Source organism: Chrysemys picta, chromosome 2 (genome assembly GCF_011386835.1).
Source record: "Chrysemys picta bellii isolate R12L10 chromosome 2, ASM1138683v2, whole genome shotgun sequence".
NCBI lineage: Eukaryota > Metazoa > Chordata > Testudines > Emydidae > Chrysemys > Chrysemys picta.
Window position 1 is genome coordinate 90,902,370 of NC_088792.1, and position 16,875 is coordinate 90,919,244.

A 16,875-nucleotide genomic window follows, 5' to 3' on the forward strand; every position below is an offset into this window, starting at 1 on the left:
TGAGGGGTTTGGGGTGCAGGAGGGGACTCAGGGCTGGGGCAGGGGGTTGGGGGTGCAAGATACGGGCTCCAGGAGGGATTTAGGGTGCAAGAGGGGGTTCCGACCTGGGGCCAGGGATTGGGGCATTGGAGGGCATCCAGGGTGTGGGCTCCAGATAGGCCGCACTTACCTCAGGTGGCTCCTGGAAGCAGCCAGCATGTCTAGCTCGGGTGGCCAGGGAGCTCTGCGCGTTGCCCGTGCCCAGAGATGCCACCCCTGCAGCTCCCATGGTTCCCAGCCAATGGGAGCTGCAGAGCCAGCACTTAGGGTGGGGACAGCGTGCAGACTCCCCATGGCTGCCCCTGTGCCTAGGAGCCAGACATGCCAGCCGCCTCCAGGTGCCGCATGGAGCCAGAGCAGGCAGGGAGCCTGCCTTAGCTCCGCTGCGCTGCTGCCTGGACTTTTAGCGACCCAGTCAGCAGTGCTACCAGAGCTGCAAGGGTCCCTCTTCGACCGAGTGTTCCGGTCAAAAACCAGACATCCGGCAACCCTACGTATAATCAAGGATGAAGACGGCATTCGGATGTCACTCAGTAAACAGAATTGTTATTTGAAACAAAAGGTTTTGTTATTGGAAGGCAGACATGAGTAGAGACAAACTGGCAGGTAGATGTGTGGGAAACCTGGGATCTAAATCTGGATTTCCCATGAGTCTGCTTTTTGGTTTAAGCCCCATCATAAAATTTGACTCTGGAATAGGATCCAAATGTGTCAAAAAAATTTGTGGGGGGGACATCTGTATAATCCAGAGTTTAGGGCCATCTCTAACATAGTGTATATAAAATAGATAAACTCACACTATATAGATGCACATACAAATATATAGTTCTGACCTTGACACAAAATATTGTTTAAAGAGAAAGACCCACACACACTTCTGAAAGACAGTGTTGCCTGGTGGAATGGGATAGGTTAGCTGTCAAGAACTCCTAAATTCTAATCCCAAATCTGACACCAACTCACATATGTGGCCTTGGGCAAGTTACCTCTACATTCTGTCTCAGTTTCCCTAGCTGTAAAATGGGTACTACCTACCCATCTTTCTCATAGGGATTCTGATGAGTAAGTAGTTAATGTCCATACAGTGCTTTCAACATGAAAAGTAGTACACCAATGTTGATTTTTGTTATTCTGCAAAGAGAGTGCAGAGCTCCATGTTTGTGGCAGATATAAAAAGTGACTGAACAAACCACCCCTTCCCCCATTCAAATTCAAATGGAGTGGAGACCTCATTGACTTTATTTGGTAATAGGATGGACATACATGTACTCATTACAGAAAAACTGGAATGCTGGAAAAGTGTTTTATACATTTAGAGACTACAAGCCTCTTCTTTCAAATAAGGAACTTAACAAAAAATGCAAAACTGAAAGGAATTGTGCCCATGTAATGGCAAGTGTTCTCAACTCTGCTGAGAAGAATTTAAAACAATATTTTATTTATTGTAAAGTCTGAACAAAGCAAAGAGGTTTTTCTCCAACAAACTTGTGTTTAACTGTTGCTTTAAAATGGATTTTGATTAGTTTTCTAATTGCCTGATGCAAAACACATATAGCAACCTGCCTCCTGCCTGCTTGAAAAAGGCTCTGGATTACAGGTGTATACTACTTATATTACTTCAGTTCAACAGGACATCTCCATTATAATTTCTGCTAATATAAAGATAGTCTAAAGTGTATGTTCAGCTTTATATATATAGGACTCCCTGCACAACGTCAGCTGAGAAAAGATTATTTTACAATCTTGAATCCTTGCATTTTGGTTAATTTCCCCCTTTCCCCCCCCTTCAAAACAAGTTGAACGTTCTCTAGATTCATCAGGACCCATTGCTACAAATGTAATTTGAGAGCAGTGAAACTAGTCTTACAGGTAAACTGGTAATTTACAGACTTCCTTCCTGCCGAAGGTAGTCAGTGTACTACTTTGTGCCTCTGCTGTAACTTCCTACTGATCTAAGCTGCTTCACAAGTAGCATCATAGGAACAAAGACTGATTTTTTCCCTTATTATTTAAATCCATTGTGGAGGGAGCAATGCCCTCCCCACTGAAGGAGGACACCACTACAATTATATAGGGGGGCTTCAGATTGAATCACCCGGCATTTAGCATCTTGTATACATGTTCTCATTTACGCTTTGATGCCAGTTCCCAATGGGGATGCTAGTGGAACTGAACGGAGCTTGTGTGCAACTTCCATCAGTTTCAGTGCAACTGATGACATGTTTGGGCCCAAGGTGTTGTTTTATTTTATTTTTTGCTCTAAGCTGATGTTGCAAATGCAATGGCTTTTGTCAACGGGGAGGGAAAGGGAAGAGAAATCTTAATGGGAGAATCTGGGCCTGCAGACGACCAGAAGTTCTGGTAAAACCCAATCAGAACCCTACAAATAAAAATAGCAAATATTTAAAAAAATTGTATATAAAATTGTATAAAAATATCATCCAAGCCAGAAGAAAAGGAAAATGCTCACTCTGCCACTAGGATTTATCACTACACAACACCTATGGCCATAATTGATTGTTGTATATACGCATTCCTACAATCATCCAGCAAAGAGGATGAGATTACATATACACATCCTCCTATCACAGGATGGCTTCTAGAACCGGGCAAAGATGAGTACACAACAGGTCTTATACACGCACGCTAATGAAATAAAAGGAATACAAAGTGCCAACAGTGTATTGTGGAGCCTGTACGTGTGTACGGTCATGGTTTTGTGTACTTGTGTGTGAGACAGAGGATGAAGAGAGAGTCACAGTTCTGCTTTGTTGCCAGTGAGAAATCTCACACTATATTTGCTCAGAAAAAGAAGAAAACAACATGCAGGGAAGGAAGAGTAAAAAATCTGAGAAACTTGAAACAAAGTGCCTGCTTTTCTGTTTTAATGGCAAATAATGTGATCAATGGTGGTCAAACGATTTGCTTTTAGCTTGGACCACAGAGATCAGAGATGGAAAAGACCTATCTGATCACCAAACCCATCTCCCTGCAAGAACAGGATACTCATCCCCTGAGAGAATATGTTTCAGATATTAAATTGACACTGCACTTGATCTGAGCCCATGGTGGAGAATATTAATTTAAATAAATGGACAAAGTATCATTGACTTCACTGGGAGGAGGATTGGAGCCTGAGAAGTCTGGAAGTAAAGTATGCTTTTCCTATCAAGTTTTCTCATTTGGGCTCCCTCTCCCACGCTGCTGCAGGTATTAACACAGCTTTCTGTCTTCAGCTTGTAAAGTCTCTTACCATATTTAAGCTTCGATATTCAGAAATCTCACATGCACAGCTAAGGGACTGGTATTGGGTACGCAGATGGAAAATAGAGGGCCATTGTTTTGTGTTTGCTTATTTGATGGTGAAGCGGTGGATAAAATAAATAAATAAATGGGCTTCACACTCCTGTCATTCATACATTGCTGATAATCAGGAGAAACACCACTGAAGTCATAGGAGTTATACCAGTATGAAACTGGTACAAGTGTGATGAGAACAGGGCCAAATAATTAGCTATTTAGGGAAATTTCCTCAGTCCATGAAGATGCACAGATTTTCCCCAGTTGAGCCTGTGGCCCTTAGATGGGCAGGAACTTTCTCATTCAGTTTCTATCAATGTTTAAGTTATATTGATTTTTTTTTAATTAAAAAGCAGATCCAAAATCAGTTACAGATTTTGTGTGTACACTCCATGAGCTAAAATGTAAAGTCTTTGCAACTTTCTCCATACAGAATTTGAGCATGATCAATTGTATGCACAAATAATAAAATCTACCCATTCCAAACCTCATTTGCACACAAGCTGGGCACAAACAAGCTTTGCATGTTTAAATTCTAGTGTTTGTATGTTCAGGTGGCCTTTCTCAAAAATTGCATGGCAGTTTTTTTCACAAGCACAAAAGAGGCTGTAATGAAGCCACTTTGAAAATTCACTCCCAGCTACAAATCAATGGGTATTGAAAACAGTACAATTAAAAAGGTCTTCTTTATTTACCTACCAGGACCTAAGTTCAGGGTTCTGGGTTTCCCTGCTATAGTACAGAACCACACTAGTGCCTAAATGTAAAATGCCAATGTAAAACAATGCATCTTTATTTAAAGAGAGAGTGTTGAAATTGTGACAACTCAAAAATATTTTTAAATCTGAAATTGCAAGAGTTTTTAGAAGCCCTAGAGTCAGGTATCTATGTTTCTCTTGTGACTGTGAATAATGTCATTAATACCAAAAGGCATTATTTATAAGGAAAAACAGAAAACCTGAGCTCACGCCCTTGATGAAAAGCTGTGCAATTCATGTTTAAAGCCGGTCAAGTAGTGGATGTAAGCATTCGATCATGTGCTTTTAAATGATGCATCAAAATCATTTTGTTTTGACAACTGACCCTGCCTACTCCTAATTATCTTTGCACGTTGTCAGAGACACCTCGTTTTCTCATCAATTAAATCATTATCTGTGTACAGAATTGGGAACATTTACACTTTAAAAAATGTAAGTAAATTGTAAATTGACAATAAAATCTGCTGACATTCCTTAAGGGCAGCTTGGGCCTTGGTTAGATAGAAGCACAGGCACCATTTATTTATGTTAACGGAGCTATGCCAGTTCTCTGAAGACCAGTTACTTTGAAAAGTCTAAATACGGACAAGTTAGCGGGGCACCCAAGGAAATCTCTCCCTACTTATAGGATGTAAGGTGCCTGGATTCACTTTCACAGATTAGGAGACAGTTTTTGGTCTGGTCGTCCAGCAAGGTGGTACTTTGTGAGAGATTTGACCAGCACTCTCATCCTAAAGGCTGAAGTTGTATCATTTTAGTACACAGGTTGACTTCCAAATCCAGGTCTCAATCTGTAAAATCCCCATCACATGGTTGTGCTTACATGCATGTGACTCCCACAGAAGTGAATCAGGCCTGCAGCATGGGCCTCGTATTTTTAATATGTGTAGCTTACTCTTTGTCTCTTCTAATAGACAAGCAGATAGTAAGGCATCTACAGCTTTGTTTCCCTCACACAAAGGGAGAAGCTGAATGGAAGGTAAAGAATTAAGAACAGATATTTTTCATCGTGTTTTACACAGTGAGGAAATGTATTTAATTGAACTGAATTGTGTAAAGAGCCATTCATTCAGTTTCATGCACTCACAGACAAGTTTTGTGAAATAAAATAAGAGACAGTACTGCAAATTTGTTATATAAGCACACCGTGACTGCTGTCTAGTTCACCTGGGAGATATAATTTCTTGGTTCCCAAAGCACTAGCACAATACTATTGTGAGATGGTTAATTTGAGAGATACCATCAAGTGTCATAGTTTAGGACCTGAACCTGCAAACAGAACCACAGAGGTAGACTCTTCCATCTACACCACTCTCTTTGCAGTCTCTCAACATCTACATTTCAGTTTTTTTTTTGTTTCTAGAAAGGCCACAGAGTCTTCTAGAAATGATTTCACAACTTTTTTAAAATATCAAAAATATTTTTAAATGTTTAATTAATATACCCCTGTGAATATATCACAGATTATAAGGCCATAAGGGACCATTAGAACATCTAGTCTGACCTCCTGTTTATCACAGGCCATTCAGTTTCACCCAGTTATGTGTACATTGAGCCCAATAACTTGTGTATGACTAAAGCAAATCTTTCAGAAAGGCATCCAGTTTTCATCTCAAAAACCTCAAGAAATGGAGAATCTATCATTTCCCTGGGTAATTTGTCACCCTCACTGTTAAACCTCCAGCCTGAAGTTGCGCCAAAGTGCTAGTGCATGAGAACCAAGAAATGGCTCACCGTAGTCTCGTTTCACTGTCAAAGCAGTGTGTTGTCAAAAATACATCACAAAGAGCTGAAGATCAATTTGATTTTAAAATTATTTCAGTTTTAATAGTCTAAGGAATTTTTAGTCACTGTAAACTAGGTAGGGATCATTTAAAAAAATATGTGCTGGCTCAGACTGTATTCAAGTTAAACCCCAGTAGGAGTAAGGACTGGGTCAGCAATGCAGTATTATTTATATCTTGTCAATGTCCCTTTAAAGAATTTGATAAAGACGAAGACACCGATCCACAAAGGTATTTAGGCTGCTAGCTTCCATTGATTTTAACGAAAGGTCGGAGCTTTAGTACCTTTGTGGATCTGGACCTATAGGCCAAATTCTACAGCTTCTAGGTGTGTGTAACTTCCATTGAAGCCGATGGGGGTTCTGAGTGTGGAGCAGTCACAGAAGCAGTTCTAAGGAATTAGAATATTGTGTGTTCCTTTACTTTCTTTAAAGGAACCAATATAGAGAAGACAGCTGGAGAATGCTATATGTATGCTAACAGCAGTTATTTTTATATTTCTTCCAAGGGAAAATATTTTACTAAGCATGAGATGGACCCCAACTAAATCCCTATATCTGAACAAACTCAAACTTTGGTGTCTGAAGTAAAAACTCAGATGTGAATCTGGATTTTGCAGAGTGGGTTGAACCAAAATCCTGGATACAAACATTCCTGAGCTATGGGATGTTCATGTTCAAAATCTGAACTTGGACGAGCCCTACTGCTGCTAGTGTTAGGTGAGGCTAATACAAGTATGGCACTATTTCCTACTGCCATCTTAAACATGCTCATCCCTGTTCATATGCATTTTGAACAGAAGCTGCGGGTCTTCTATCTAATAGAGGCTGGTGGTAGAACAAAGTTTTGTGCTTTGAACATGGAAATGGAATACAGATGGAGTTTATTTTCCTTCTGAGGCCAATGTTTTCCACATTCTCCAGAGTAGCATGAAAGCAGTCTAACTCATAGTAAACTATATATGTGAACAACAGGGCAAAACTATACACTGGATAAAACGAACTATGAAAAACCAAGTGTGTGTGTGTGTGTTGAATTTCACATGGACAGGTGAAATCAAGTTATATTGAACTGGATCCATCTTGGGGCCCTAATCCAGGACAACATTTAAGCACGTGTTTAATGAACAGCAACACTTTCCTGAATCAGGGCCTGAGTTAGTTAGTTTTGAACATTTCACCTTTAAAGTTTATGGGCCTACTTCACTCCAGTGGTGTACCTAGACCATGGGTTTTTTTTTCAATCTTTCTTTGTCTGCTTATACTTTTCCAACTTATTTATATTAAAAACTTATATTTTTCTTTTCCTTTGACCCATCCATTCAATCAGTGATAAAAGAAATGTCACACTAAGATGAAAGGAGAAATTGATCCATCTGACTTCCTAATGCCCGCCTTCTCTCAGTACTTCTAGGTCAGGTAAAGAGTGTTTACAGGTATCTAAAACAGATGTGAGAAATATATCATTAATTGTAATTACTAGTTATGGAAGACAACACAAAAAGTACATTCCTCAGAGCTTTAGTGGGCAACAGCCCTGAGAAAACGGCCTATTTGTGAGTCATTACTAAAACAAAATAAGAAAAGTGCACAAAGATTAAATGAATTTGCCCACAGGATAAATAAAAAAACAAAAATCAATATCAGAGTGCTGGAAAAGCAGTGTAACAGTACTAAGTCCTAGTGAGAAGTTTATGAATTTAACAATTCACCACCTTCACGAACAAAATCCTCTGAACTGATGCTAAAACTGGTATCAAATTCTCTGCCTAGCAGATGGAAACAATAGTACAAAGGCAGGAATTTCAAGCCCCTTTCCACACATTCCGATTTTCTGTTTCACCACCTTAGCGTCTCTTTCACAAGCTAGGGCTCTAATATAGGGAAGCAATGGCTTCTGAGGAGGATCCTCGTGTATTTGCTTTGCCTGTCCAGAAAGTGGAATTATTTTGTTAACAAAAACCCCCAGAGAATTTTAAAAAAGAAACCACACACACACACACGGGGAAAAAAGTGAAGGAAAAAAACACCCAAACCCCAGAGTCATTAACTGTGAAGTAGCCAGTGGGAGGAGGATTGTTTTGAAAGCTGTGTAACGCCTTCCCCAGAAACTGGTCTTTGCGTAAGGAGGAGGAGGAGAGGAATGAAGAAGCTCAGCTAAAATGATGAAAGAAATTTGCAGTCTCTTTTTTTAATTTTTTTTTTTTTTTTACTCTTCTGTATCTGGAAAAAAAAAAGAAAAAGAAACGTGTCAATGCTGCCTTTTCCCCCCCACGTCAAGGGATTGTAAAGCTGGGAAAGGAGGGAAAAAAGGTATCAGTTTAGACATGCTCATTCCTTCCAGATATCATGGCTTTGTGTAATCTCACAAAGACCATAAACTGCACAATAGCTAAACCCTCTTGCGCACTTGGTTTGAAAGTAACACTCTTTCCTACACAAGCAAACCCAATTGTCTTCCTGCCTTAACCAATGGAAGTTTAAACATTGGTTTCAGTGGGATCAGCTCAAGAGCTTAGTGTGTTTTGACAGGTAAGTCATATTAGTCTTTTTGGTACAGGGCACTCCACCCACCCTTGCTTCCCAGCCATTTCAGCATCTCTTTGACACTAAAATGGGCAACACTGTACTTGTATTTTGGGTAAAGAAAAGAACACTCTCCAAACGAAAAACAGATCCTCTCTTCTAAATGGCTCTGTCACAAGTAGTAAGGCAGCTCAGTGCATAACCACATAAAGTTCATGTACTTTGTGAATTCACAGTAAATGGAAAGCCAGTCTGACATAGTGGATTTAAAGTATTAGCTCAGATCACAAGTGAGAGTGAGTTTGGTGGTCATGTTCGAATCTCTAGGAGATATTTGCTCACAGCACCACATAGTACAGTATATTTGCAATCTCTGGTCAAGATACACAGACCAGGAAAAGCAAAGACAATGAACATAATGATTACGGGGTGTTGGCAGAGCTGGGTGGTTAAGCTTGTTTTGTCCTTACTCACACTATAACTGGGTCAATCAGGGTTTCAAGTATCAGGGGGTAGCCGTGTTAGTCTGTAGCTACAAAAACAACAAGGAGTCTGGTGGCACCTTAAAGACAAACAGATTTATTTGGGCATAAGCTTTCGTGGGTAAAAACCTCACTTCTTCAGATGCACCCACGAAAGCTTATGTCCAAATAAATCTGTTAATCAGGGTTTATCAGCATGACATTTATGTCCAAATGAAGATAGATCCAAAGAAGATGTTACTGAAATCACTAGTTTGCAAATGGAAGAGAAATAAAACCTTCCAGTATCAGGATCTAGTTAACATTGACTTTATTCATGACACAATAGGAGTGGTACCTATTGTGCTGTGAACTTATGGCAAGTAAAACACACTCGAACAAGTCCTTTAAGACTTGTTCTTTCAAGGCAAAGATAAAATATACATTAGTACTCCAGGGTATTTTGCTATAAGCAAAGATCCGTTTAAAATTTGAATTTAGTATTTGTCTTCAATAGTAAAATTTGTGGCTTTGTCTGTTCTCGCTATCTCAGAGATCCCAGATGATCAGTTAAAAGCGACAGAATAGTTAGCTTGGCAAATAATATCTCCAAGATTCAAAAGTAAAGTATATTGGACTACATTCATCCCTGACACAGTAACTCCATTGACTTCACTAATATCCACAGACAAATCTTCACCCTGAATAGATCTCCACAAGGAAGATGCTCTGCTAAATCAAGAGGCATTTTTCATTATTTCCAGGAAAAAGAAAACACTGTATCCAGAGCAAACAACCCCGCCTCCCCCCCCCCCCCAGGCAGTCCTCCTGAAAAGTTATCAAACTTGAAAATTGTACTTTGATTAGAAAGGGGTCAAACCAGTTCTGAAACAGTTAGGTTCCCATGAATATCTTTGGCACCTCTGCTTAGCCACCCATGTTCTAGCACCCACTCATATCAACTAGTTGCTGCTGCGGGGTTGGATAGTTCATGCTACCCAACCAAACCCATCTCAAGTAGCGCTGATTTGATTTATAATTCTCTGCATGCCTCAGAAGCGACTCTATGTCACAAATCTCTTTCTGCCATGTTCTGAAGCCAGTCCGGTTTGTCTCCATAAAGAAGATAGTTTTTCATTTGGGCAAGGAGGGTGGGGTTTGCAGCATAGGTCTGATTTCTTAACTACATCTAAGGTGAATAATATTGTATCTGCCGAATACATAGAACACAATGCTGTACAATCACTGCTGTCTGCCCACAGATTTGCCTCATTCTCTTATTGTGCACTCAGCAGAGGGATTTTTCATTATATAATGTTCATCTGTAAACTGGTGCAATGATTCCAAAAAAATTGCACATGGTATCCTATCTGCCAAGACGATTATAACATTGAGAGTTAAACTCTCTGGATTTCACTGGTTTTATTTTAATTTCATTAAACATTCTCAGTTCTAGTAAGTACAAAATCTAACAATGTCAAATAATAACTTATACTTCTCTGATGCCTCCCATCTAAGGAACTCAGCCTGATTTGCAAATATTAACATGACCTCACAACAGCCCTGTGAGAAATATCATTAGCCCAATATTAAAGAGGAGATACTGAAGCACCAGTGGTTAACGGTATCCTTTTGTAGAAATCCTGAGCACTCATAACTCCAAGTAAATGACAGCTGTAGGTGCTCAACATATCTCAAGAACAGGCCCTAAATGATTTAGCTATGGTCACACAGTGAGTTCTGTAACAGAGCTGCAAGTAAAACCAAGTGTCCCATCTCCCATTCCTATGCCATACCTTAATCACAAGAGCATCCCTTCCTTTCCTGCTAATGGAAAGGAAAGAAATACATTTTCCTCAGACTTTGAAAGTTCTCTATGGGCAAATGGAGCACAGATTGCCTTTCACTCCCATCCACCACATTACCAGCTGTACCAACAAGAAAATTCTAGTTCTATACTTGCTTAAAATGGAGTAAAAAACTCTAATTGTTCAATTGTTTTGCTTTCAGAAGGATGCTCTTTGGTGCAGAAAATGCATTTGCTTTCTAGCTGGATTTCTCTTTGGGTACAAAAAGGGTTCCTTACCAGAATGTGGAATTTTAACACGACTTTAGCCTTGAGTATGATTAAGGCTCATTTTCATTTCACTACCGTATTCCCAAACTGATTTCACTGCAAAATTAGCATATATTAATGCAGATAATTAAAAAAGAAAAAGAAATATATACCATTCTATATCTGGGAAGACTAAGTAATGTCTAGGCATCTATTTCAAATAAGTATGTGTATATGCACAACCCTCCAGTGTTGCTGTCATATTTATATTTTGTCATTGCTGACTTTAGACCTGTCCAGTGATCACTACCACAAATATTCAAATACATGGCTCCTAACCGTGATTCCTGTTGTACTCCACTTTATAACAGTACCCCTTGGAGGTCTTAGATTGTAAATTGGAACAGAACATGCAATTACTAATAATTTATACTAGAGTATTTTCAACTAATATGCACTTAACTGGTTATTTACAAGTTTATTATGTGACTATTTTGAATAACTTACTGAAATCCACATATACTACGATACATCAATCTCACTACCATACACACTACTGTGCAATATATAAATGTATCTTTACAACTATGAGGCTGGTTGCTGATCATAGAAAACCAGTGATTAATCTTCCCTATTCGCCTCCCTCTTTTTGACTAAACAAATGTCTACAAGTTCTTGAGCTTACAAAAATTAGAACTTGAAGCAGTTGGTAGTAATTATGCCTGTCTAATTGAAACTTTAGCAATCTGCTACCCAGTAGGGCACAGGAACAGAATCTCGCAGGCATTCAGAGTTGGGGTGAGAGTTTAGACTGATTCAAAACCTAAGCCTGCTATGTGTGACTCATTAAGCCAGATCCTCAGCTGGGATAAATCGGAGTAGCCCACAGAAGTCAATGGAGCTACGCCGATTTACACCATCTGAGGATCTGACCCATAGTAATTAATGCTTGTGAAGATCTGACAGCTCTGCCTCTCTCTGTACCAGCTGGGTGCCTGCTCCCCAGAAGTTTGGAAAGTATTAAGCTTATTCCAGGAATAGTACCTCCCAGAGCAACTATTTGGTTGATGCAACTCCACACCTCCTCCAAAGAAGTGCTGTGTCTACATGACACAGTTGGGCCTGACATTTTAAAATCCAAAACATTTCTAACATTTTCCCCCTACAAATACAGAACACATGATAACGTAGTGTGGTACAAATATTTTATTGGCAGTGTAACGGGGCACATTCACCTCTCACGATCGCTCTCCTCCCCCCCGCCCTTGGCCAAGTGCTCATGTCTGCGCTCTCTCTCTCTCTGGTGTGTCTTTGGTGACTCAACCCTCCAGCTGAGTCAAAAACAAAGCAAAATTCCTTCCGGGGTACAAAAGGGGTCTCTCCCAATGTCCTGTGTAATATCTTCCTCAAGTTGTCCTTGCTCCAGGATAGGGTTCCCTCCTTGGTGACAAAGTCTGCTCCCTCCCAGAGATAGCAGCTGTCTGCTGTGTCCCTTTATCTAAGTCATGCTGCTGCTCTAATTCCCTGGGCCACTTCCCCACGGCCCTGCACCATCACCACCCTTACCTCAGGGCCTTGTCCTCATGGAGTCCCTGCAACCAGCTCAGGGCTCCTTCTCACACTCCCTAGCTTCTGGCAGCACTACCTCATCCAAGAACCTGCAGTTCCCTCAGCCAGCCACACACCAGCCACACTCCTATAGCTCCAGCAAGGAACTGGAACTTACTCTGGCCCTGCAGCTCCTCTTATACTGACCTTCTGGGCCCTGATTGGCTGTGTCCCACACAGCCACTCTAGGCAGAATGGAGGACCCTCTCCACTGCCCTTTTCTAGGGCAGGGTGTGGCAGGTCCTCAAGGCCTCCAGTAGGGGGCCTCAGAGGGTCTGATATACCCCATCACAGGCAGTTTTTGGGATGACCTACTTGGCTGTCTTGGGTGAGTAATGTGGCCATCCCTTTTGATAAAATCCATATACTATATCACACCATCATGCGCGCTTCCCTTTCTGTGTGATTGTATATCTAAAATCCCATTCCATATATTCGATTATTTCATCACTCCTATATTTCATTACAACTATAAAGATTTCTTAATAATTATGAGAAACAAAGGGATTCTGTGGTTAAGGTTGCACCAAGATTTTCCTTTTAATTAGACTGTGGCCGTCTTCTAGTTCAGTTCAGTTCTGGAAAAAATTTCTTACAATGTACAAATATTATCCCCTCGCTATCATGCCATGTAATGCTTCTGACGAGCATTATGTCACCATGAGAGAGAGAAGCATTTGCTATGCTATCAATATAACATTTTGTGTCAATTATATGAAAACAACTACAAAAGTTAAAGACATGGAAGTCATTTCTATGCTGCATCTCTGCTATTAGTGAATGCAGAATATGTTGGAAGAAAACTATCCAAGTGTACCTGGAGCACCAAAGCACCTCATCCCCTGACATATCCCTTTTCTCTCTCCTGTCTCCCTAAGTACTCACATTACAGAAACCCTTCCTACGGCAGAATAGCCATGACTCTCTCCAGAGCACTTCACTGCCTTTTCTTGTGTCAGCTAAGGGTAGTAGGGAATAATGCTAAGCATCCACAACTCCTCTGACAACACAATGGCAAATAACCTAAAGAAACAGGTTTTGAATAAGCCATAATCTGAAAATTATTCATCCAAAACATTTTGTGACTAGTTACACACAGGGATAAACATTTGCAATTAACAGGACTGGTTAGTGCCGGGGTTGGCAACCTTCCCATGGCCACTGGTAGCTGCAGGGGGCCATGCCTGTGGATGGTCAATGTAAACAAAATGTCTCGTGGATTACCCTGATGGGCCGCGTGCTGAAGGTTGCCGACCCCTGGGAATGAATCACAAAGTCCTGCCCCACAAAAGTCCTCAAGTTTGTTGAATTTTTGATCTGACAGATGCTATTTGAACAGCTCTAGTAATGTGCTAGTGCTATCCAAAGGGATCAAAGAGAACTGGGGGGATTCAAAGAGATGCATCAAAGGAAGAGGAAGCAGCTGGAGAGAAAGTTGGCCTTTTGATACATTAGGCGGGGATGAAATTAAGTGCCTCAAAAGCAGCTTAGAAACTGAGGTCTTGTACAACCCCGTCGTTAAAGCAGGAACTGTGCTGTCTGGAGTTCTCATGCCCTGTCTTCCCTTGGACACCTGCATGTCAGGCAGGTCTGATCTGGGGTTGTAGCATTTGCAATATATTTGAAGGGCACAATCATCAAGGAAAGAGAGGAATTATTTAGGGTGGTTTGGAGGATGTTGTTAGAGGGATTATTCCTTCACCCTCTCACTTCCCTGGTCCTTCTCGCATGAACAGAGAGCAGCAATACCCGAAGTCCAAAGGAGAAAACAATTCAATGTTTATTGGGGTGAACTTCCAGTAAGCAATGATTCCAGTTTCCTTCCTCAGTGTCCCCCTTCCCAGCTCTGACACCACAGAGCCTTGCCTGTGTCCCAGTTCCCATTCTACCCCCTTAGCAAAACATGATTCCAATTCCCCCCTCTTACTTCCTGATTGACTGCAGACTATATAGTAAAACTTGAGTTCTGCTTAGCTATATCTTAACCAATCATTTTACTGAAATTTAACTAACCAATCCTAACATATTGTAACATGATTATCTAACCAATTATATCCCACCAGCTTAATTGGTTTACACCCAACAAAATTAATTATACAGCAGACAGAAACAATCACAGAACCAGACAAAGATGATACAGACAAACAATTCATCGATTCATAGATTCTAGGACTGGAAGGGACCTCGAGAGGTCATCAAGTCCAGTCCCCTGCCCTCATGGCAGGACCAAATACTGTCTAGACCATCCCTGATAGACATGTATCTAACCTACTCTTAAATATCTCCAGAGATGGAGATTCCACAACCTCCCCAGGCAATTTATTCTAGTGTTTAACCACCCTGACAGTTAGGAACTTTTTCCTAATGTCCAACCTAGACCTCCCTTGCTGCAGTTTAAGCCCATTGCTTCTTGTTCTATCCTTAGAGGCTAAGGTGAACAAGTTTTCTCCCTCCTCCTTATGACACCCTTTTAGATATCTGAAAACTGCTATCATGTCCCCTCTCAGTCTTCTCTTTTCCAAACTAAACAAACCCAATTCTTTCAGCCTTCCTTCATAGGTCATGTTCTCAAGACCTTTAATCATTCTTGTTGCTCTTCTCTGGACCCTCTCCAATTTCTCCACATCTTTCTTGAAATGCGGTGCCCAGAACTGGACACAATACTCCAGTTGAGGCCTAACCAGCGCAGAGTAGAGCGGAAGAATGACTTCTCGTGTCTTGCTCACAACACACCTGTTAATACATTCCAGAATCATGTTTGCTTTTTTTGCAACAGCATCACACTGTTGACTCATATTTAGCTTTGGTCCACTATAACCCCTAGATCCCTTTCTGCCGTACTCCTTCCTAGACAGTCTCTTCCCATTCTGGATGTATGAAACTGATTTTTCCTTCCTAAGTGGAGCACTTTGCATTGTCTTTGTTAAACTTCATCCTGTTTACCTCAGACCATTTCTCCAATTTATCCAGATCATTTTGAATTATGACCCTGTCCTCCAAAGCAGTTGCAATCCCTCCCAGTTTGGTATCATCTGCAAACTTAATAAGCGTACTTTCTATGCCAATATCTAAGTCATTAATGAAGATATTGAACAGAGCCGGTCCCAAAACAGATCCCTGCGGAACCCCACTTGTTATGCCTTTCCAGCAGGATTGGGAACCATTAATAACAACTCTCTGAGTACGGTTATCCAGCCAGTTATGCACCCACCTTATAGTAGCCCCATCTAAATTGTATTTGCCTAGTTTATCAATAAGAATATCATGCGAGACCATATCAAATGCCTTACTAAAGTCTAGGTATACCACATCCACAGCTTCTCCCTTATCCACAAGACTCGTTAGCCTATCAAACAAAGCTATCAGATTGGTTTGACACGATTTGTTCTTTACAAACCCATACTGGCTATTCCCTATCACCTTACCACCTTCCAAGTGTTTGCAGATGATTTCCTTAATTACTTGCTCCATTATCTTCCCTGGCACAGAAGTTAAACTAACTGGTCTATACTTTCCTGGGTTGTTTTTATTTCCCTTTTTATAGATGGACACTATATTTGCCCTTTTCCAGTCTTCTGGAATCTCTCCCGTCTCCCATGATTTTCCAAAGAGAACAGCTAGAGGCTCAGATACCTCCTCTATTAGCTCCTTGAGTATTGTAGGATGCATTTCATCAGGCCCTGGTGACTTGCGGGCATCTAACTTTTCTAAGTGATTTTTAACTTGTTCTTTTTTTTATTTTATCTGCTAAACCTACCCCCTTTCTGCTAGCATTCACTATGTTAGGCATTCCTTCAGACTTCTCAGTGAAGACCGAAACAAAGAAGTCATTAAGCATCTCTGCCATTTCCAAGTTTCCTGTTACTGTTTCTCCCTCTTCACTGAGCAGTGGGCCTTACCCTGTCTTTGGTCTTCCTCTTGCTTCTAATGCATTGATAAAAAGTCTTCTTGCTTCCCTTTATTCCTGTAGCTAGTTTGAGCTCATTTTGTGCCTTTGCCTTTCTAATCTTGCCCCTGCATTCCTGTGTTGTTTGCCTATATTCATCCTTTGTAATCCACCCTAGTTTCCATTTTTTATATGACTCCTTTTTATTTTTTAGATCATGCAAGATCTCGTGGTTAAGCCAAGGTGGTCTTTTGCCACATTTTCTATCTTTCCTAACCAGTGAAATAGCTTGCTTTTGGGCCCTTAATAGTGTCTCTTTGAAAAACTGCCAACTTTCCTCAGTTGTTTTTCCCCTCAGTCTTGATTCCCATGGGACCTTACCTATCAGCTCTCTGAGCTTACCAAAATCCGCCTTCCTGAAATCCATTGTCTCTATTTTGCTGTACTCCCTTCTACCC

The 16,875-nt window shown here is 40.7% G+C and overlaps 1 protein-coding gene across 15 annotated transcripts in view; it reads right to left on the reverse strand.

Moving 5' to 3' along the window:
- PDE1C (phosphodiesterase 1C) overlaps positions 1–16,875 on the reverse strand; it is a 427,680-nt gene that overhangs the window by 19,298 nt on the left and 391,507 nt on the right. For 3 of the 15 annotated variants that reach the window (XM_065583736.1, XM_065583734.1, XM_065583738.1), the window contains one exon: positions 8,004–8,103. The exons of the other annotated variants lie outside the window; for them this stretch is intronic. In XM_065583736.1, coding sequence (XP_065439808.1) covers positions 8,090–8,103 — 14 coding nt within the window. In that variant the 3' untranslated portion in view covers positions 8,004–8,089. Of the gene's footprint in view, positions 1–8,003; positions 8,104–16,875 lie in introns of those variants that run through there. 15 annotated transcript variants of the gene reach the window in all.